The 22573-nt window shown below is 23.0% G+C and overlaps 4 protein-coding genes across 5 annotated transcripts; all 4 read left to right on the top strand.

The window, feature by feature from the left end:
* The first annotated feature begins 6549 nt into the window (after nt 1–6549).
* On the top strand, nt 6550–9543 carry LOC122853944 (dynein axonemal intermediate chain 3-like). The gene is made up of 3 exons (XM_044154354.1): nt 6550–7491; nt 7564–9313; nt 9518–9543. Exons 1-3 carry the CDS (start codon nt 6670–6672, stop codon nt 9541–9543), a joined length of 2598 nt encoding a protein of 865 aa, XP_044010289.1. The 5' UTR covers nt 6550–6669.
* Nucleotides 9544–12379: 2836 nt separating this feature from the next.
* Nucleotides 12380–15585, top strand: LOC122855193. Of its 2 annotated transcripts, none has more exons than XM_044156379.1 (5): nt 12380–12492; nt 13445–13594; nt 14754–14930; nt 15026–15133; nt 15221–15585. In XM_044156379.1, exons 2-5 carry the CDS (start codon nt 13481–13483, stop codon nt 15293–15295), a joined length of 474 nt encoding a protein of 157 aa, XP_044012314.1. In that variant the 5' UTR covers nt 12380–12492; nt 13445–13480; the 3' UTR covers nt 15296–15585. The 2 variants fall into 2 exon arrangements, with proteins under 2 accessions (XP_044012314.1, XP_044012315.1); XM_044156380.1 differs by having other exon boundaries at nt 12392–12488.
* Nucleotides 15586–17654: 2069 nt separating this feature from the next.
* Nucleotides 17655–19190, top strand: LOC122855192 (protein singles bar). The gene is made up of 4 exons (XM_044156378.1): nt 17655–18054; nt 18439–18621; nt 18716–18856; nt 18933–19190. Exons 1-4 carry the CDS (start codon nt 17902–17904, stop codon nt 19005–19007), a joined length of 552 nt encoding a protein of 183 aa, XP_044012313.1. The 5' UTR covers nt 17655–17901; the 3' UTR covers nt 19008–19190.
* Nucleotides 19191–19464: 274 nt separating this feature from the next.
* LOC122855191 lies at nt 19465–22563 on the top strand. The gene is made up of 3 exons (XM_044156376.1): nt 19465–19905; nt 20995–21148; nt 21437–22563. The coding sequence occupies exons 1-3, from the start codon at nt 19857–19859 to the stop codon at nt 21588–21590; spliced, it is 357 nt and encodes a 118-aa protein (XP_044012311.1). The 5' UTR covers nt 19465–19856; the 3' UTR covers nt 21591–22563.
* The last annotated feature ends 10 nt before the right edge of the window (nt 22564–22573 follow it).

Raw genomic sequence — 22573 nt, 5'->3', positions numbered from 1 at the left:
TTTAATTTACTGATAGTGTTGGGCCAACAACACCAATATCGAGGTATTAAAAATACCTGCTTCTTATGTTGTTTACTAATTTGTTATTCAATGATGATTTATATATTTTTCTAATGTACAAATAACAAAAAACATTTAGTGATTTTATACTTGTGGATAACACAACAAAATGTCTGTAATTAGTTTGCAATTTTTACGATCCAAGTGGCTCATGATGAATCATTTTAATAGCAATACCAAATTTTTATTCAATCAGTTTATTAAAACAATAACAAATACTATTATTCAAATAATTAATTATCATTATTTTACAGTATTAAAATTAGTTTTGATGATGACATTGGCAAAGATCACAGAGATGCAAAAATTAAATAGAGCAATTTCGTTTTTGGCATAAACACATGATAAACAAATCCCCATTTTTCTTGATGGCAATTAAGTACCATCTACTATTAAATAGCAATGAAAAAAAGTGTAAAAATAAATTTGCTATTAAAATGATCAACAAGTGTACTCTTGAAAAGTCTTGTTGAAACAAAGATAATAATTTCATGAATGATTAATTTTTTTCTACAAGATAACACATGAATTAATTGTACAATTGATAAGTAATATAATTAATCCAAATGAACATCAATTGATTGAAATAGAAAACGTAATTTTAAGTTGAATAATTTGATGATTCTAGTTGTTGAAAAAAAAACACCTCGGATATACTTACTCCCAAGGATACAATCATGATGACAACAGTGGAGGGGAAAATAAAAAAAAATTGTGGTCAAATGCTGGTAGTAGTGGTGGTAGCCAGGTCGTAATATACCATTTTACATTTAGTTGTTTCGCCGCGTCGTGGACTGTCGACAGAATATATTTTTGTAACAAGTGTTTAATTTTAAAATAATGATAAATAATATTTATCAATAATATATAATATCATCAAGCAATCTTGAATAACGTGTTTTGTTTATTTTAATTATTTCTTGTAAATTCAAGACAAACAAAATATATATTTATTTTATAAGATTATTTAAATAATTAAAAAGTTTTATTTAAATTTAATATGATGTCGGAGACCGTGGTGACAATACAAGATGCATCAACTAATGCAAATAATCCTCGTGGACCAACTATTAAATCGGAGCCAGGTCAACCAAATTTTATTGCTGGACTTACAATCAACATTCCATATTTTAAAACAATACCAGGAATTATAAAACTTGCACAAGCAGTAAGTAATTAATAATTATCATTTACAAATAAAAAAAAAAACAAATTTAATTTAAAATTCTATTTTTAAACAATTAATGTAATTTTATTTTTTAAATATTATTGGAGATGACACAAAAAATCTCTCCGTAGATCTCTTTGAAGTTTATGATTTTATTTTTTTCGTTTTTTTCTTTTGAGACAGTAATAAATCAATAATATCAAATTTTAATATTTTTTTTTTATATTTGTCGATTTATCAGTTGAGTAAATATTCATCTATTGATTATAGACACGTTCGATCAATAAATTATCAAGTATCTATTTTTAATAATTGCTAAAGTCTACGATAACTGATGAAAAAAATTTTTTTATTCTTATCTGAGCATAATATTAAAAGCTGAGTTTTTACTTTTTTTTTTTTTGTTATTATTACTGTTAATAACTTGATATGAGAGACCACTAAAAAAAAATATATACAGGTAATCTCTCCCTCACTTTCTCTTGATTTTTTTTTATCAAGCTGCAATTGTTGCCAGAAGTATCGCTGGCATGTCGCTGTTGACGACATTATTTTTTATTTAAATAATTTTATAATGTTTGTTTGTTTATTTTAAGAGTAAGATAATTTACTTGACGGTATTTATTTAGCTTAGACAATATTTGTTAGTCATTAGCTTTAAATTTAACTGAAAAATTTACTAAACTTAAAAAATAGCTGAGTTACTTTTGAGGATGTTTACAAATATATTCACTATATATATTTACAAGTAGATGATTTAATCAGTAATTCGAAAATTCTAGATTTCTAAAAAATAAGCAATAAAAATTCGATATCGAAAATTATAGTGAATTAATTAATTAAACATAAAAACTTGTTGACGATTAAAAAAATTTTAAAATAGAAACTTTTTTGTGTCTTTTAAAATGAATATAACTCGATGGAAATTATTTTTTTTTTAAATATTTAAATGTATTATGTGTAAATTAAAAGAAGAAAAAAAAAATATTTATTTTTTTTTGATTTAAGATGAAAAGTTTTGCACCTGTTATTAACGGTATTAAAAGTATTGGTCACAGCTGACTTATCCAAAGCTGGCATGCATGACCCCACGATTTTTTTCCTTCAAAAAAAATAATAAAAATTATTAATTTTGCCTTGTTACATATTTATAGGGTATGATTATCAATCAAGTTAAAAAAATTATAAAAAATATTAATCATAATATAACATTGAAGATGATTTTACTTCAAGTTTTTCTTTGTGACCATACATGATGATTTTTCTGACCGCTGCAATGTACAGTATACATTTGTCCTAGATATTTATTCAACCGTATTTCATCCTACCGGTTAAAAACAAAAAAAACTACAAATGTTTAAATAAACAAGAAAATAGTTTAACTAAAAAGTAAATTAAAAAGTTAAAACGTATAGTGAATGAGTGCGAGTTTTCTAAAATAAATTTTTTAAAAAAAGTTGACATTAAATATTCAAATTGTCCTTGAACTGGGTTACCAACAACTATAACCACATATAGATATGTGTATTGAAAATTCAACTCGTCAAGAGACCCTACTTATAAATTAAAAATTAATAACAGTAACTTTATTTTCTTTTTTTTTTCTTTTTATTTCGAATCCATATACCATTAACTTTTATTTTTCGAATAATATTCAAGTTAGAATAAATATTATAGAGCCACGAAAAATTGACCTTAATGACTCCTGTTTATCCTTTAATTATTAATAATTAATTTTATTTTTTAATAATAAATAAAAGACATAATTTGATACAAAAAATAGTAATAATTTTCTTTGTTTCGTCAATGATGTACGATGTGTTGGATTATTTCGATTTTATTTTTCTATTAAAACTGATAGAAAAATTTAATAATTTATCGATTTTAGATCATTTTTTATTAACAAGATATTATTTATAATTTAAAAAGACTTGTTTTTAATTTTAACGAAGAATTGATAAATTTTAATTGTAATTTTTTCCGGGTTTTGTAATTGCATTTCGATTCTTGTCGAAATTATTAGCTAATTAACTAATTGGCAATTATTTTAGTATTAAAATCATCAATTTAAAAATAATATTGACAACGTGATGCCATCATCAACTTGATATTTCCATTAACATATAGATGGATCCAAAAAAAAAAGCTTTAAAATTATATTTTTAGACTGAACAATTTACAACTCTTTTTATATTTTAATACAAGTAAAACTGGTTTGTTCATATTTTTAAAAATTTCGATTCACCTACACTAATTTACGTTAAAAAAAAGGAGATGTATCTTTATGGAATTACGTAATTTACAATGATAAAAATATATATAACATTGCGTTTGTGTCACGCTAATAATCTAATAATAATTATGAAATCATATAGACATTTTTTTTTCAAGGCCGTCTGAATCAATATATTATATTACTTGTCATATATATAAATCCAGCTGCTGAAAAATATATAAAATGGATTTTGTTTTTAAATAAATATTCAAACAAAAAATAGAAATTATAAATAAAATAATTAGAGGAAATGAAAAGTGTATAATATTTACATGCTAATGAATATAAATTTATAAAATTATATCCGGTATATATTTTCAATTTCTAAGTTTACTTTTACACTAGAAATTTTTCTACCATATTATTTTTTATAAACAATAACATATGTGTTTGTAAAATATGTTTGTGTGTATTTAAAAAATCTGGGAATTGCGTGGGATTTATACTGAAAATTCTCCAACGATATTAAATTTCGTATATACAATGGTAAAGAGCTAGTGTTTGAGAATATACATACGTGCTTTTTATTTATTATTCATATGTTATTACTCTGGTTATTTCCGAGGTCATGTATATTCAATACCGAGACAAATTCAAATTAAATTTTTGTGCTAAACAAAGTATTTTTAAATCTAAAAAAAGAACGCTGTAATAATATTTCATTGGCTAAACAATTTACAAACAATTAAATTCAAATAATTTCGAAATTTGATTTTAAATTACCTAGAAAAATAAAAAATAATCCTCTTTTTTTATCACAAAAATTATATACACTTGTTGAAGCGACATAAATTATTTTTAATAAATAAATGATATATATTTATAAAGCTTAAAAATTCTATATATTATTAACAAAAAAAAAAAAAAATAAAAACCATTTATACTTGACATCAATTTGAGTATGAATTTAAAATTTTTTTTTATTTGTTTATGTTAAAAACTTTTCATCAAGATTATCAATTTCTTGGCTAGTTACCAAGATAATAATTTGAAACACTTTACGATAGATTGATGATTTCCGCTTCGAAAAAAAAAATATAAAAATAAATAAATACTTATAAACAATATAAAATATACTGTAAATTTTTAAACAGATAATTTATTTATTTATTTATTCTAAATATTGAGAAAAGAAATTTTATTATTTTTGATGCATTAAAGCTCATAGTACGATAATAAAGTTGTAAATTGAACAAGCAATGTTCAAGTCGGTGTAAGACCGTGAAAATCAAACAAGGTATTACTAACATTCCATCGACTTTCCGGCTCACTCAATTGCAGAATGTATTATTCATCATACTAAGTTTATTACTCTGTTTTTTTTTTTTCTTTTCCTTACAAGCTTCCTTGACGATCGGGCTTACAATTGATTCTAATCGCAGTTACCAAGCCGTGACTGCATTTAGGTCGTAACCCATAGTCAAAACGATGTTGGATTGAATAATTATGTGTGTATGTCCATTGAACCATGCTAAAAAAATCACTACCGTTCGAACAAACACCGTAGCAATATTAAATATATCATCGCAAGTATAAAAAAGCATTCATACCATTTTTCGAATAATTTTTCGAATCGAAATTCGAAAAATAGTCATGAAAAAATACACACGACTCAAAATATAGCACCAATGGGTTTTAAAAATAAAATTTATCATTCATAATTTAAATATTTATCTTTACGAAATTTTATAATTAAATATCATTTCATTATAGTTAAAGAAGCGTAAGTGCCATTTTTGAATTGGGCCGTTTTTTTTAAAAAGTAATTTCAAGAATTTTTTGGCAAATTACTTGTCTATCCCTCTGAAAATTTATCAGAGATTTAAAATTTATTAATACTAAAAAAACGTATGTTGTATGTGTTAAAAATATATTTTTATAAAAAGGCGTGTTTCCAGGATGATGAACATTAAATAGTAAAGAGGCGTGTGTCCATTGAACGCATAAAACTTTTACCTTTCGATTTAAAAATAATAATGTTTTTCATTATTTTGAGGTAGTTAAATAATTAAGGTGAAAATATAAATAGATAATGAAATTTTCTATTAATAATAAATTACATTTTGGTAGAATAAATATTCTGTCAGCTATTTCCTGCTTGTCTCGTTCATAATTGATGATTATTGATTGAAAAAAAAAAATAGATAAAATAAATATTTCTCTGTTTTATCGTTTTTTTATCTTTGATAATCGACAGTATTGAAATTCAAATATTTAATAAAAAATGTACGTAAAAGTTTTAATATATCCTTGTTTATTTTCTAAATTCTGAGCATTGTTTTATTTTTGTTTAGAAAAAGATTTATTTTGTTTTAATAATAGCCAAGCCAACCAACTTAAGTTGATTATTTTTTATTGCGTATACGACTGATGACATTGCTGATCTCTCACGTCGTCAAGTAAGGTCAAATGTCATTACAAAAAAAAAAAGACATTTTTTCTTAATGCTCAGAGAAATTTTTAAGTATTTATAGATGTTGATTCACTAAAAAATCATTTACAGAATAAAAAAAAAACTATGAAATTTTTTTTACTTTATCTTACAATTGTAAATAACAATTGTTTAAGTTGCATCAATTTTTCTCACACTTAGACAACGTCATAATTTACACAATAGAAAAAAAAAAAAAAAGTCAAAATTATTTTGTTTATTTCATTACTTATTCAAGATTTTTTTTTTCATAAATGAGGACACGCCTCGACCTATTCTCCACATACGAAATATACACACTTTTTTATTTTTTCATTTATTTATTTTTATGATTCTTGTTTTTTTTAAACATTGATAAGTAACACAAAGGTCAGGACATCGATCGAAATACGATCGACACATTGCGTGACTTTCATTTATTAAAAATAAAAATAAAAAAAAAACAAACAAACAAGTATATAAATAAATAAATTACCAAAAAGAAAGATAAATTGTAATTAATTACGACAAAAAAAATAAAGACGAAAGTATAAATATTTATCCTTATAATAAAGACTAAAAATAAAAATTCTAAATGATAATTTTTGTAAGATAAAAAATAACATTTGGTATCCTTAGTAACGTTTAGTCGATACAGGAATTTTATTCTAATGAAACCGGTTAGTCTACAAGTCGAGAAATTTTCTATTCAATATAAATTCGAAAAAAAATACTATTGAAAAAGTAGAAAAAATAATGTCCGAAGATGAGTTGATTGATGAAGAGCCATTAACTTGGTCTCCACCAGTTGAAAATATAGAAAATATTGTTGAAATAAAACTAACTCAAAGTGAACAAAAAGCTCTAAACTGTACAGTAAATAAAAATATATTTTTAGAATATCCATGGGCATTTATAAATCGTTTCGATGCATTAAAAGTTGCTGGTACATCAGGCTCATCCTTAGAAATTTACAAAGATAAAATAAAAAATTATAAAACCAGTGATTTACTTATTGGCTATAATTCCAAAGAATTATATTCAAATAATTTTATCATTTGTCTTACTGAAGAAACAAAAAAACAAATGATCAAAAGAAATTGTAATATTACTAAAAATATTCGTAAACACGTTAAAAACATGTTGATTAAAGAAAAAAAAAATAATAAAATTGATGATAAAAACAATTATCAAGTAACTGAAATATTAATAAATCGTCCATTCATAGAAATCGAAATAAATCAAAGTGTTAAAAATAATTTACTAACAAATCGAAATTCCGATGAATGTCGTGATAGTTTTATCGAAATTTATCCATCGAAAAATGAAAAATTTGATAATATTACAATGAAATTAATAACAGAATCAGTTCAAACAACTTTATTATCAATTGATAAAAATACCCAAACTTATTTTGGTTATAAAAAAAATAAATGGACACAGTATGATGATTTAATTGACACAAATATTGATGAAGGAATCGAAAAACCTGATGATACTGAGAGACAAACTAATAAAGACGAAAGTAGTTCAACAACAGGTCAATCGGAAATAGTAAATGAAGAAAAAGAAGTTGTAAATAACGAAATAAATATCATTGATGAATCTTTAAATAATTTTTTTGATAAATTTTTTAAACTAACAATTGATGTTGTTAATTATAATTCACAAATAAATATGCATACAGATGATATTTTAAATTTAGGTAGTTATGAAAGCAATTTTACTAAAAAATTAGACAACAATTGTTATGATTTAATTGAAGATAATTGTTTAATTAATTTAGAATTAACAAATGGTAGATTTATATCTGATATATCTTGGCATCCAAATATTTCTGGAATAATTGTAATTTCATATGTTGAAAATTCACGAAATATGATGATTAAAAATACAAGAAATTTAATTCCTAATTATACAAGTGTCTGTGCTTTGGTGTGGTCATTATGTGATTCTTTAAAACCAAAAATTATTCTTAAAGATTACAGAGAAGTTCAAGTTATCTCATTTTGTCCATCAAGACCATCAGTGATCATTGGAGGTTGTACCAATGGACAAATTGTCATGTGGGATTTAAATGATCAACTTGATAATATTAATGATCAAATGATTAATCGAATATCTTCAACAGTTGAATCTGATATTGAAAAATCACATTTACTATCAATAAGATCAATTGAATGGTTACCATCATATGTAAAGCTAGATGATAATGGAAAATTGGTAAAACTTGTTGATACAATAAGCATGCAATTCATGACAGCATCAGAAGATGGAACAATTTGTATTTGGGATCTCAATTGGCAACAAAATTTATCACAAGTTAAAAATAATTTAAAAAATATTGTTACAATTGCAATGACTGTTAGTGATAATATTGAAAGACTTGATAAAATATTTTGTCCAAATTATTATTTACATGTTCAATCATCAACAAAAGATCTATATAATTCAATTATTTTACATATGTGTTTACCATCAACAGATTTATATGATAATTTATCATTAGATTGTGATGAATTACCAAGACGTATTTGGGTATCAACAGTTATTGGTGAAATATATTTAATAACTTGGCAAGGTCAAGATTATGAACCAGTTAATTTTGAAAATATAAATATAATTTGTAAATCATCAGTGATACATGATGGTCCAATTACAAAAATAATAAGAAATAAATTTATAAGTAATTTATTATTGACAATTGGTGGACATGTATTTTCAATTTGGAATGATGAAAATCTTGTATCATTGTTATGGCGTAAATGTGATGTTTATTATACTGATTGTTGTTGGTCGAATACACCTGGTGTATTTATTCTTTCACGACAAGATGGTTACCTTGAAACTTGGGATATTTACTGTAAGACATGTGAACCGGTCCATGTACAAACTATTTCTGGAAAGTTAATAACGGGATTGTATACACAAGACACTTGGAACTTGTACTCCAAATACATTGGTGTATGTGACTACAACGGTGCTTTTAAAATTTATAAAGAAACAAAATATTATTGTAGTAATAATCATGATAGAATTGAATGGTTAAAAAAATTTATAAAACGTGAAATTGAAAGGAAAATGAAATTTATTAAATGGCAGTTTGATTATTTAAATAATAATCAAATTGCAATTGAAAGAAAAAAAAAAAGAATTGATGATGAAGTTAAAAAAAAACATCAAGAAGCACGTGATAAATTTATTAAAGAACAAGAAGAAATTTCAAGACTTAAAGCTGATAAAAAAATTAAAAATATTAAAAAAACAAAAGATACAATTAGAAAATTAAAAAATATTGAATTTTCTAAAACAATATTACTTGATAAAAAAAAATTTGATCCAGTTAAATTGGATTTACTTAGATTACCACTTGTTGAACAACAAAATGAAAAAATTTCTAAAATAAATAAAGCTAAAAATAAATTTTTAAATAATGAAATAATATTTAAAGAGTCAATTGTTAATGAATTTTCTGATAGTAATAATTTTTTTAAAATTCATGATAAAAATTTTCAAGATGATGATAATGATGATATTGATAATTCCAGTGAAAAATATGAAGAAGAATATAATCTTATTAAAAATGAATCGTTAAAAATTTTAGCTGATAATTCTTGGATGATTGATTGAAAAATTGATGTAAATTTACAAATCGAAATAATTTTTTGTAAATAAATAAACAACAATAAATTCGGTAGATAATTTATTTTTATTTCAAAAATTTATTAAACATTTTAATTTATTTCTAATTTCGATTTATTTTTAAATTTTAAAAACCCACGTTTTATTAATATTAATTTTCCAAAATTTCACCCACGTTAATCACCCACGAAAATCTTTTAGACATGCTGCAATAACGTTGTTTCGAAACAAAAAAAAAAAAACAATAATAAATACATAAATAATTTATGATAAAAATATAAATTTTTACTTTCATTTTATTACCAATAAAATTATTAATTATATATTATTTTTTATTTGTTGTATCATACAGGTACTTGGAATTTTTTGCAGTGCATTAGCATCTGGAGCTTACAGTCAATTTCTCATGACATTTTCAACATTAGCATTTGTTGCTACATTTATTTGGATCGTTGTTTATCTATGTTCAATTCGTGAAAGTCTTCGAGTGCCAATTAATTGGATGCTTACGGTAATAATTATTAAATTAAATAAACATAAATAAACATAAATTAAATAAACAATATTATACAATAAATTGTAATTTTTATTTTTATATAATTTTAGGAATTTATAAATACAGCTGGCTGGACTGTTTTACTGGCGTTATCTGTTATTTGGCATTTGATTGCAAGGACCAGCTTTATTGGTGCAACAGTGAGTATAGTTATTTAAATTTTTAAAAAATAATAAACAGCTATTTTTAATCTGTATTAATACCTAGAGTTTATTGGAATTTATTATCAACAAAAAATATATTTAAATTAAACTTTTCTTCGTATAATTGGTATAATTGTTTTTAATTTTTTAGATTTTTGGAATTTTGGACATGCTTGCATATGCAGCTGGTACATACTTCTTATGGCTGGAGTGGAAAAATACGGAAGCTCAGTAAAAAAGGCCATCAAAGTACCTGAAAATATCAACAATAATTTTAATTTTTTTTTTTGTTAAAATAACTTGAAGATTTTCGTTTTTTTTTTTACTATCAGTCATAAAATCCATTATAATCGAAATTTCGCTATACTATTTACGACGCATAAAAAACAAAAATTAATAGATAACCCAAATATTTAATAAGTGTTTAATTTTTTAAATAAAAATATTAATTGTAATTAATATTCTGTGTTCACTTGAATTTTTTTTTTTTTAAATGTTTGGCTAATAGAAAAAATGAATTACCAAACAAAAGACTTAATTTTTTTTTTCTAATTTCATGATTTTATTTTACACACAATAATATATATTTAAGTACGATTGTGCAAGTACAAATTGCGTATGAGAATTATGTTAATTATAATAATGTTAAAAATTTATATTCATCACAATTATTATAACTTTTTGATGACTAAAAAAAAATATAGATTTTATCGAAATTTAAGTATATAAAAATTCATTTAAAATTCGATTTATATAAAATGTTTTTATTTATTCATAAATTACTATAATACATAATTGTATATTTTAAAATAAAATTAATATATATTTAAACGAAAAAAATTCCTGCCAATATTATTGCAAACTTGAAATTACTGTGAAAATCGAGAGGGAAGTCACTTGTGTAATCTGGTGTATATCGAGAGAAGAATCTTCAATAATCTCTTGTAATCTTACAGAAATGATTACGAAAAAATCGTGTAATCGATGTAATCTAAGGTACTCTTGTAATCTTTTATAATCATCAATAATCTTCAAAAATTTTATGTAATCACCAGTAATCTTACGTCGTATATCTGTAATCTGCGAAAATTTCTTGTAATCTTGACATGATTACAGAAAATCTCAGTAATCTTCCCTTTTCTGTATTCAAATGGCGCATGCGCGTGTATAGATGCACGCATGATTAGTATAGTATACTAATTTTTTTTTTTTTTTTATTAGTTTTTCATTATTTTTTTGTTTCTTCTTTGAATTTTAAGTGTAATCATAAAAGATCACAGGGAATCTTTGTGATTACCAAAAAAAAAGTAATCTTGTGTAATCATTAGAAATATTGCATGATTACAGGTAATCTGTAATCTGGTGTAATCTTCAATAATCTTCAATAATATCGTGTAATCTTTTTGAAATCTTTGAATTTTAAGTGTAATCATAAAAAATTACTGGGATTCTTCGTGATTACAAAAAAAGTAATCTTGTGTAATCATTGAAAAGATTACATGATTACTGGTAATCTGTAATCTGGTGTACACTAAATTTTGGAGTGACTTCTCCCTCGGTGAAAATAATAAAAAGAAAATTATCTGGGAACAATATCATAAAAATAAATAAATAAAAACATTGTCTTAAAAATATTTATCTACATTGAATTTCAACTCAAAAAATTATCACAAATTATTATTTAAAAATATACATAAGTATCTTAAGTTTATATAACGAAAAAAAAAAAATTTTTAAAAACAATACTTAAACTATATTTATTGTAAAATAATTACAATTATTAAAAATGTCATTCACAAATAAAAAAAAAAATAATAATTTTAAAACACATAATATATTTGTAAAATTATTTATAAATTACAATTTAAATGAATAATAAATATCCTAATGTTAATTAAACATCCATAAACTTTCAAATGATTAAAAAAGAAAGGATTAATTTAATTAAATACTTGATATAAATGATTTAATTATAATTTTTCTTTTTCCAGTTATGACATGATATTAAGCTGATTGCCTTCTGCTTTAATTTGTATAGTAAATTTAATTTTTTTATTTATATTTTATACTCTACGTCTGCGCGAAAATGTAAGTGATATCATCGATGACGTCAACCCACGGAATTGTAATTTGTAAGGTTGTTGTGAGCAGTTGTGAGTAACTGGGCACTTTTCTACAGTCGATCACAGCAAGTCACTGAACATCAAGCTTATTTAAAGAATCAAAATACACTTGTAGGTAAATAAATTTTTTATACAAAAATTTTAATTAAATGTGATTATTAATTATAATATTTATTTACGTTAATTACATAATGCAATTTAATTTAGTGTCTACAAGTGGTTGTGTTTTATAAATAATAATAACACGTGTGTTTTTTTTACCTGTTGTATTACAGCCAATATAATAATTCAAATAAAAATATAGTTTAAATATTTATTCAAATGAAAATAATGAAAAATTAGAGAAATTTAACGATCGAAATTAAGTGTCTGATACAAATCGAAATGCATTATTGATTACTATTTTTCGATAGCAATATAGATGCATATATTCTCTTAGAAATAATAAATTTTTTTTATATGTATATCCTTTTTTTAGATTCACTTATGTAGGTGTGTTTTGTAATAAAATAGGCAGTTAAAAAAAAAAATAGCCTGATGATCTAATCCACTATTCCATATCAACAAAACAACATTTTTTTTTTTTGATCAGGATATACTGGTTTTATTTATACAAAAAAAACAGGGTGTGTCAAATTATTTTTGCTTTATTAAATTAATAATAGAATATGAAAAATAAAATATTAAAAAAGTTTCCAGTAGTGATAAAAACTAACCGGATAAGATAAATATAAATTAGATAAATAAAAAAAAATTTATGAGTAATGTATCGATGTGTCTTATGTTTGCATGAGGTCAAAGTTATTTTTGATGATGCGTGGACATTATAATACGTGATATAATAAAATTATCCATGTTGTTTTTTTTAAATTTTGTATTTAGGTCAACCCACAAAAACATGGCCTTGTCCTGGATTCTCATAACTCTGATGAATCACACAAACCAAGATGTACACACATAAAAACAAATTGAGAAAAAAAAAAACTTGTCTTACCTTTTAGCTTTATTAAATAAAAAAAAAACCACTTCTATATTTGGTTAATAATATTCTAAATATATATTTATAGTTTTCAGAATTCAAGTTATAGATCATCTACAACAATATGTCACATACAGTTACTGTCAGGACTGCAACAGTCACAACATCAACTTCAGCAATTATTATCAACACAGGATTCATGAAGACTTATCGTGGAGCATTGAAACTTCTCGAATTGGTAAATTTATTCATTTTAATTTTTATTTATTAATAGTTTATTATTAATATTAATTAATAATTTATTAATAAAACAAACAAATACAAAAATAATTTCGAAAAGGAACAATCTATTGATTTTTTATTTCTATGACTCATAATTTATTTATGACAATAATTGTGAGTATTAATAATTTATAAGTAATATAAATAAATACAATCATATTTTTTTTATAAAAATAATTTTTTTATTTATTATATTATTATTATTAATATGAATAATTTATAAATAATATACACAAACAAAATAATGATTTATTAATAAATTAAATTCTTCATAAGAAAAATTTTATTCATTCTTTTATTATTATTGTCATTATTAATTGTTAATAGTATTATTAATTATTAATGAAATTAATAACTAATAGAGTGATTTATTTATCTGTTTGTTTTATTAATTATTATTAATTAATAGTTATAATTTATTAATAGAATGAATAAACGCAAAAAAAAAAAAACAATTTTATTTTAAGAAAAATTTAGTAATTTATTTTTTTAATAATATTATCATTATTAATTGTTAATATTAATATTAAATATTAATAAAATAAATGACAAGAAGAACGATTTATTAATTTATTATTTTTATTAATTTTTATTAATTATTATTAATTAATAGTTATAATTTAGAAGAAATAAATAAAAAAAAAAAAAAACAATTTTATTTAAAAAAAAATTTAGAAATTATAGTTTTTAATTTTTATTAATATTATCATTATTAATTTTTTAATTATAATATTAATTATTAATAAAATAAATAACAAAAAAAACGATTCATTAATTTATTAATTTTATTAATTATTATTAATTGATAGTAATAGTTTATTAATAAAATATAATAATAAACGAAGATTTTTTTTCATGAAAAATTTATCAATTTGTTTTTGTTGTTAATATTATCATTATTTATTAATAATATTATTAATTTATAGATGAAATGAATAAATTTAAGAACAATTTATTCGTTTATTATTATTAATTATTATTGATAATAATAATTATTAATAATGAAGTTCATTAACGGAGAGACTCAGTGAAGTCTTGACTAATTTTTTTCTCTCTTTTTGATTTATAATTTTTTTTAAATAAATTTTTAATTTACTGTTATTATTTTTTTATAGATTTTGGGAATAGTATGTGTCGTGCTAGTATGGATGGCTCGTGGTAGTTCTTATTATCATAGTGAACATTTATTTTTCCTACTCATGGCAACAACATTTGCAATTGCAACTTTTGCGATTGTCCTAAGTTGTCTTCTGTCAATATCAACAGATTCAATTTTATCTAAAACAATATTTGTACGTATAAATTTAAAAATTAAAAAATATTAATTTCATAAAATAATTTAATTTAATAATGTAAATTTTTTATTAATCAATTTTTTAATTATTAGGAACCAATTTATCATGCAATCGCATTTGCACTGGTATTCGCAGCTTCAATAAATCTTTTAGTAAAAACTCAAAATAATAATAGAGATGAACTTCTTCTAATTGCATCAGTAAGCTAATATTCATAATGATTAATTATTGTTAATAATTTTGTTAAAATAAATATTTAAATAATTAATATTGTATTTAATTTTTAGATTCTTGGTACTATAAATGGAGTCCTGTATCTTTTCAGTACTATTCTTGGATCTCGTTCATATCGAGGTCTTTAAATTATCGATTCAAGATGACCTATATATTTGTGATTAATAATCATAAAAAAAAAATATTTATAACTATTTTTAATCAAAATTTTAAACACTACAAAAAATGAACAAATTTAAAAAACACCTGAAATATTATACCTTCATTATTTTTGAAAAATTGTACTTAAATTAAAATCCATTTTTATACAAACATACAATTTTTTTATATCCAAACATTTGTAAACAATATGATGAATTTTTAATTATTAATTTATATAACTACATTGTTAAACACAAATAAAAATTAAAGTCTGAAATATATTTTTGAAGCTTTCTAAGCTTAATTTATTTAAATAAAAAAATATATATTTATATAATTATAATTTCTATATTTTAAAAATATAATAAACATAAAAAATAATTTAATTTAATTTTAAGCTGGATGTTAATTTATTTTTACATCAATCAATTCATGAAAGATCAATTTTTAGTGTTCCGTAGGACACTTATGTTTTCGCTTTTCTGTGATTTTTTGTTATTTTGAAATAAAACGAGAAGTCCTGAATCGAATTGGCTTGTAAGATGCTCATTTTCTTTATTTTTTTTGGCCAAAAGCAATGGTCATATTTATTTCCAATTTTGGGGCCTTATTGGATTTAATATGCCCATTTTTGGACATGGCCCAATTCCAAATATTGACGGATCAATTCCGGCAATGTTTTAATCAACGACGCTTCATCTGTTGACTCTACGATATTTTTTTTTAATTTTTCGGTCGTTTATTTTTTTTTTTATTCAACGATATGTAGTGTCACAAACTGTTTTTTTACAATATTTTTTAAACCGCTGAACCGAATTAGTCGATGTTAAAACAAATTTAGGTTTTTTTTTTTTCCAAAAACAGACATGATATTTTTTTTTACTTTTTGGGCCTTATTAGATTTAATATGCCCATTTTTGGACATGGCCCAATTCCAAATATTGACCGATCAATTCCGGCAATGTTTTAATCGACGACGCTTCATCTGTAGACTCTACGATATTTTTTTCAAATTTTTCGGTCGTTTATTTTTTTTTTTATTCAACGATATGTAGTGTCACAAATTGTTTTTTTACAATATTTTTTAAACCGCTGAACCGAATTAGTCGATGTTAAAACAAATTTAGGTTTTTTTTTTTTTCCAAAAACAGATATGATATTTTTTTTTACTTTTTGGGCTTTATTAGATTTAATATGCCCATCTTTGGACATGGCCCAATTCCAAATATTGACCGATCAATTCCGGCAATGTTTTAATCGACGACGCTTCATCTGTTGACTTTACGATATTTTTTTTTAATTTTTCGGTCGTTTATTTTTTTTTTTATTCAACGATATGTAGTGTCACAAATTGTTTTTTCGCGATATTTTTTGAACCGCTGAACCGAGTTAGTCGATGTTAAAACAAATTTAGGTTTTTTCTTTTTTCCAAAAACAGATATGATATTTTTTTTTACTTTTTGGACCTTATTAGATTTAATATGCCCATTTTTGGACATGGCCCAATTCCAAGTATTGACCGATCAATTCCGGCAATGTTTTAAGTGACGACGCTTCATCTGTTGACTTTACGATATTTTTTTCAAATTTTTCGGTCGTTTATTTTTTTTTTTATTCAACGATATGTAGTGTCACAAACTGTTTTTTTACAATATTTTTTGAACCGCTGAACCGAATTAGTCAATGTTAAAACAAATTTAGGTTTTTTTTTTTTTCCAAAAACATATATGATATTTTTTTTTACTTTTTGGGCCTTATTAGATTTAATATGCCCATTTTTGGACATGGCGCAATTCCAAATATTGACCGATCAATTCCGGCAATGTTTTAATCGACAACGCTTCGTCTGTAGACTCTACGATATTTTTTTAAAACTTTTCGGTCGTTTATTTTTTTTTTCATTTAACGATATGTAGTGTCACAAACTGTTTTTTTACAATATCTTTGTAAACAGCAAGAAAAAAAATAAAAAATCCTACGGAACACTTAGGATGCACCTTGGGGAACTTGACTATCTTTTTTTTTTATAATGAAAATGAGTATTTCAAAGAAATCACTAATGCAAACATGTAGGTATTTTTCAAAACTACTTGTTTTTATTATTAACAATTAATAAATAATATTATTTTAGTGATTTTTTTGAAATACATATTTTCATGGTGCGTATACTGCAATTATTAATTAATAATAATTGTAAGCGCCACAAGAGAATAGTCATATTATAAACGAATGCTAACAGCTGTATTTTTTAAAAATAATAACAAGTTATTATTATTGTTGATATTATTATTTTCTAAAAATACAGCTGTAAGCATACGTTTATAATATGACTATTCTGTTGTGGCGTGGACGAAAATAGATGATAGTGCGGATGTTGTCTCGACGACGATGCAGGGGGTGCAACGACACGAGCTGTAGAAATTACATTCATCCATTTGCATCGAAAACGTATTATTGAAACCACAGTCAAAATATATCATTATTCGACCAAGTGCAAAAAGGATAAACTCAATTATTTATTTTACTATCTGATTTATATTTAATAGTCTTGACTGCGTTTAGAGAAATCTATAAGTTTAAGTGACAAAAAACAATGGTAAAAAACAGTGGTGGTCCAATTATCAGAATGTCTTCGGCACCAAGTCATGGTGCTGGTGGAATTGCATGTTGTTGGTGTCGTTGTTGCACTTGCATTCACATAGAATTTCTAAAAACTCTCCCTGGTGCTGTTAAACTTGCCGAAACGGTAATAATTATTTTTTGTAATTTAAAAATTATATTGTCATTGTGATTTTAAAAAAGCATACATAAGTGGAGTCATCCTGGAGGAAATATTTCTCCGTCTTTTCTTCGAATTTTTACGACTCATAGTGGAGAAATTTGCCAGATTTTTTACCGTCTTTTTCTTCGCGTTTTGTGTATTTTAAAAAATTCTAAAAAGACAAAGAAAAGTCGGAGAAAAATCGAAACAAAATAGCAGAGACAGTCATAGAAATATTTCCATCAGGGCATGCATCTATTTGTCTTTACAAATTTTTATTTTTTTAATTAATTTTTAATTAACTATGATGATGTTTATATTAATGTAATATATTAATTATAAAAAATTTAATTATTTTTTTTTCAACAGTTAATTAGTGGAATGATACAAAGTTTACTAATCAATTATGGCCTTCGATACAGTTCAACAATAGGATCAGCTTATGAAAGTTCATTGACAACAGCATCAGGATGTTTTTTTACATCTGCTCTTCTGTTGGCTTGTTATATTGTTTCTGAAAAAACATATCGACTAATTCGATCATCACTTTTTGTAAGTTAATTATAAAAAAAAAAAAACAATGTTCATTTATTGTAAGTTTACAATCACAAATAATCAATTAAATTTATTTTTTTTTATATTTTAGGAAATGCTGTTTAATGCTATTGCTAGTTTTCTTTATCTCAGCTCAGCAAGTTATCTTTTTTTTTCGACAAAATTTTTTCTTGGTCCGCAATATTATATAACTCCAGGATTTGAGGTTTATCCAGCAATGATAGCAGCATATGTAAATATATTTTTAATATTCAAATTAAATTAATATCCAAATGAAAAATAATTTTATCTGTTTGTTTTAATTTTAGATGCTGAGTGGTGTTGTTGGAGTTATTCATGGAATCGATGCGTATTTTTCATTACAACAATTTCGCGGTAGATGATAACAAGTGTTTAATTATAAAAAAAAATCCAATAGACTTATTTTAACAATTAATTTTTATACGTAATTTTTATATAAATTTAAATTGTACAGCTATTATTTCATTTACATTTTTAAAATGATAAAATAAATTTCGTTTCGTTTAAAGAATATTTAACATCAGACAATTATCACATTTTTTTTTTCATCCATTTATTATCTCCCCCAATGTACCGTAAAAAAAATTATTGATGTGTTAACTAATAATAATTTTTAACAGTCATTGTGACATAAAAATATATATAAATAACATAATTGAGTATTAAATTAACTTATAAAAAATGATAAAATAATTACATAAAGTACGACAATGAAATTTTATAAATTGTCGTCAATTTATAAAATTTTTATGTATAATAAAAAATTTATTTAAATATTTATAGAATGTTGAGAAGCAAGTGTATCTTTTCTTGATAAACTTGAATACATTCTTGAATGATTTTTAAATTTTTTAAATGACTGGTATAGACATGAATAGCTGTCTCTTTTTTATCTACCTGGTACGAAACGTTCTACGAGTGTTACGAAGATTTTCCTCTTTTCAACTTTGATTACTGTCGTTTAAACATTCTGACTCACTGTATGTTTGTTAGTATACGTGATCAGTAATACATACTGAATAAAAAAATTTTCACTCAAATGAGAGAGGCAAATTGAATGGCATGTGTTCCAATGTGTTCGACAGTTTACTTCAGGATCTCGGACCGGTTACTACATACTACGACTTCCGTTTCTTTCATAAATACTCTTTTTTATATTTGGCAATTTAATTTTTTTTTTTTAAATTTATAAGTAAATTAACTATTATATTATGGATTTATTAACTACGAAAAATTTAAATATGACAAGTAAAAATATAGGTAAGTCAATATTTGTTTGAAAAAAAAATAGAAAAGATTTCATTTTCTTTGCTTGAAAATTAGTAAAATAAATATTTCTTTTGTTAAATTATTATAATGTTTAGTTAAATTTTATGTTTTTTATTTTAATTTAACAATACGCGAATTTTTTTTCTATTCGAAATTGAATGATTTTTTGTAGAATAAAGTATTTCGATTGTAGAAAAATTATTAAAAGTATCAACCTTGATATTCAAGGTCACTCCATAATTTAAATAACTATTATTCTAGAGAATTTATTTTACAACAAGATTAGAAATTAAATAAATAACCAGTTAATGATTTGTTTGAAAAATAATTTTCTGAAGGACAGTGATAGTATGATAGTAAAAAAAAAAAAAGACAATACACGTGCAGTTACGCCTCTCACACAGTGGCATTGCTTCAATCGTGAAAAAAAAAATTTCAAATAAAATATAAATTGTGATATAAAAGAAAGAAAAAAACCATAAAATTATAATTACGCAATTTTATAATTAAAATAATAAAGCAAATTATTAAAAATTAATAAATTTTAAAAAAATATTTGGAGAGTCATCACATTTGCAAGTATTTCATTTATAAACATTAAAATAAAAAAAAAAAAAAAACAATTTACACATTCTTTAACAGTTTAATTATTAATTAATCAATTAATAATTTTATTTTTAAATTAAGTCAGAAAGAAAACATAAACAGTGTAAAAAATCAGTTAAAGTATTTTTAAATTTAACGAATTTTCTCAATTTCATTGTTGTAATAACTTTTTATTTATTTATACTAATTTGATAATAATTTATGAGGATGTGGTATGTATTCCCGTGAATTATAAGCATATAGATTTATCAAGACTTCCGATTGAGCATACGTGCAGATGGGTAACATAAAATAACAATCAAATTTTTGATTGAAAAAAAAAAAAAAATCATTGACGTCAGTAAAATCTTTTTTGTCAAATTCTTTTGTTAATAAATAAATATATTAACCTGCGTTCTTTCAACAAAGAAATATCAAGTCTATATATAATTTACAAGTATAAAAAATAATAAATAATAATGTTGAATAATTTAGTTGCAGATGCATTCAATTCATCGACGACGACAATGAGTCCATTTACATCTGAAGAAGAGGACGCGATTGTGACCCTGGTTGTTGTAGTTGTTGGAATAATTGTTGCAATAATAATATTATTTTCATTGGCTATATTTATGGACTGTAGGCAACAGTATGTAAATATTATTTAATTTATTTTTGATAGTAGAAAATTTTCAGGGCATTTTTATAAATAAAATTTTTCGTTTATTTGATTTGAGGAATTTTAAATTAACAACGTTTTTATCATTTTCATTGGCTGTGATTCAAAGATCCTTTTTATTTATTTTTTTTTTAAACAGATATTGTTTATAAATTAAAAGAAAAAGTGTCTATTTTATTTTCTATTCAACAAATATTTCTTAAATCAGCTGTTCAATCGAAATAAAATTATTTAAATGTTATTTTTTTTTCTTTACAGAAAACGTGATTTACTAACGAGAAAACAAATAAGATTAAAAATATCACAACGAAGAAAAAATAAAAATGACGATCATAAATCATTTGCTAAAGATATGTGTCCAAATTCTGTAACGAATTTTGGCTCAACCAGGATATCAGATGAAATCGTTTGATAATAATCAGGAATGAAAATAATATTTAAGAAACAAGTCAAGTTTAAGACTTGGAATACGATAAGTGTTCCTTTCTTAAAATATAATTTAAAAAAGAACTTTAATCATGTTGTAATGGTTTTGAAAAAATTCAATCGTAACATTAATACGTGATTTGGTTAATATTAAGTCACGAGGTGCTACTTTCTCTGTCGTTTTTTTGTTTGTTTGACCATCGAAAAAAAAAAAAGGAATGAACAACAAATAATACAGCTTAGCATTTAAAATTCAGTGCCAATTTTCAAGTATATATTTTTAAATTCCATACTCTTAATAAATTGTAAAGAATTTCAAACTTGAAATTGAATTTTCAAGTACCAGTGATCAATTAGTACGATTATAATAATAAAATTAAAAATAAGTTTTCCATGACTTGTGACAAACAATTTACATTAAATATTAAAAAACAAGAAGAAATTATATTTTATCAATTTGTATCAATTCAATTTTATAAATAAATAAAAGTAAATTTTTATTTAAAATTATTTTTATTGTCAGCTGAAAATATTCTCACTTTTGTTGTCATGAAATACAAAATATACATATGTATATGAATTAAAATATTATTTTTTTTAGCCATTAATATTTCGTCTATCAAGACTTTACATATTTACATATTTTACAGTTTAAAAATTAAAACTTTTTTGTTTTTCAAATACAATTTTCCATGAAGTAAACATTTATTTAATTATTATCGTTAAAATTTATGGAATATAATTATCATGATTTATATTTTATGGCCAAGTTTATAAAAAAAAAAAAAAAAAGTATTTTTAAATTTTACAAAAATTATCATAGATAGCAAAATTATGTACTTAAAAAATTCGTTGTCAATATCAGTAGACGATTTTTTTACACAATAACATTGTTATCTTATCATTTGAAGTAAAAGTTAAAAAAAAAAAAAAAATATATAAATTTACTACGTGATACATTGTCATGAA

This window comes from Aphidius gifuensis, linkage group LG4 (genome assembly GCF_014905175.1).
Source record: "Aphidius gifuensis isolate YNYX2018 linkage group LG4, ASM1490517v1, whole genome shotgun sequence".
Lineage (NCBI taxonomy): Eukaryota > Metazoa > Arthropoda > Insecta > Hymenoptera > Braconidae > Aphidius > Aphidius gifuensis.
This window is presented reverse-complemented; position numbering and strand designations above follow the sequence as displayed.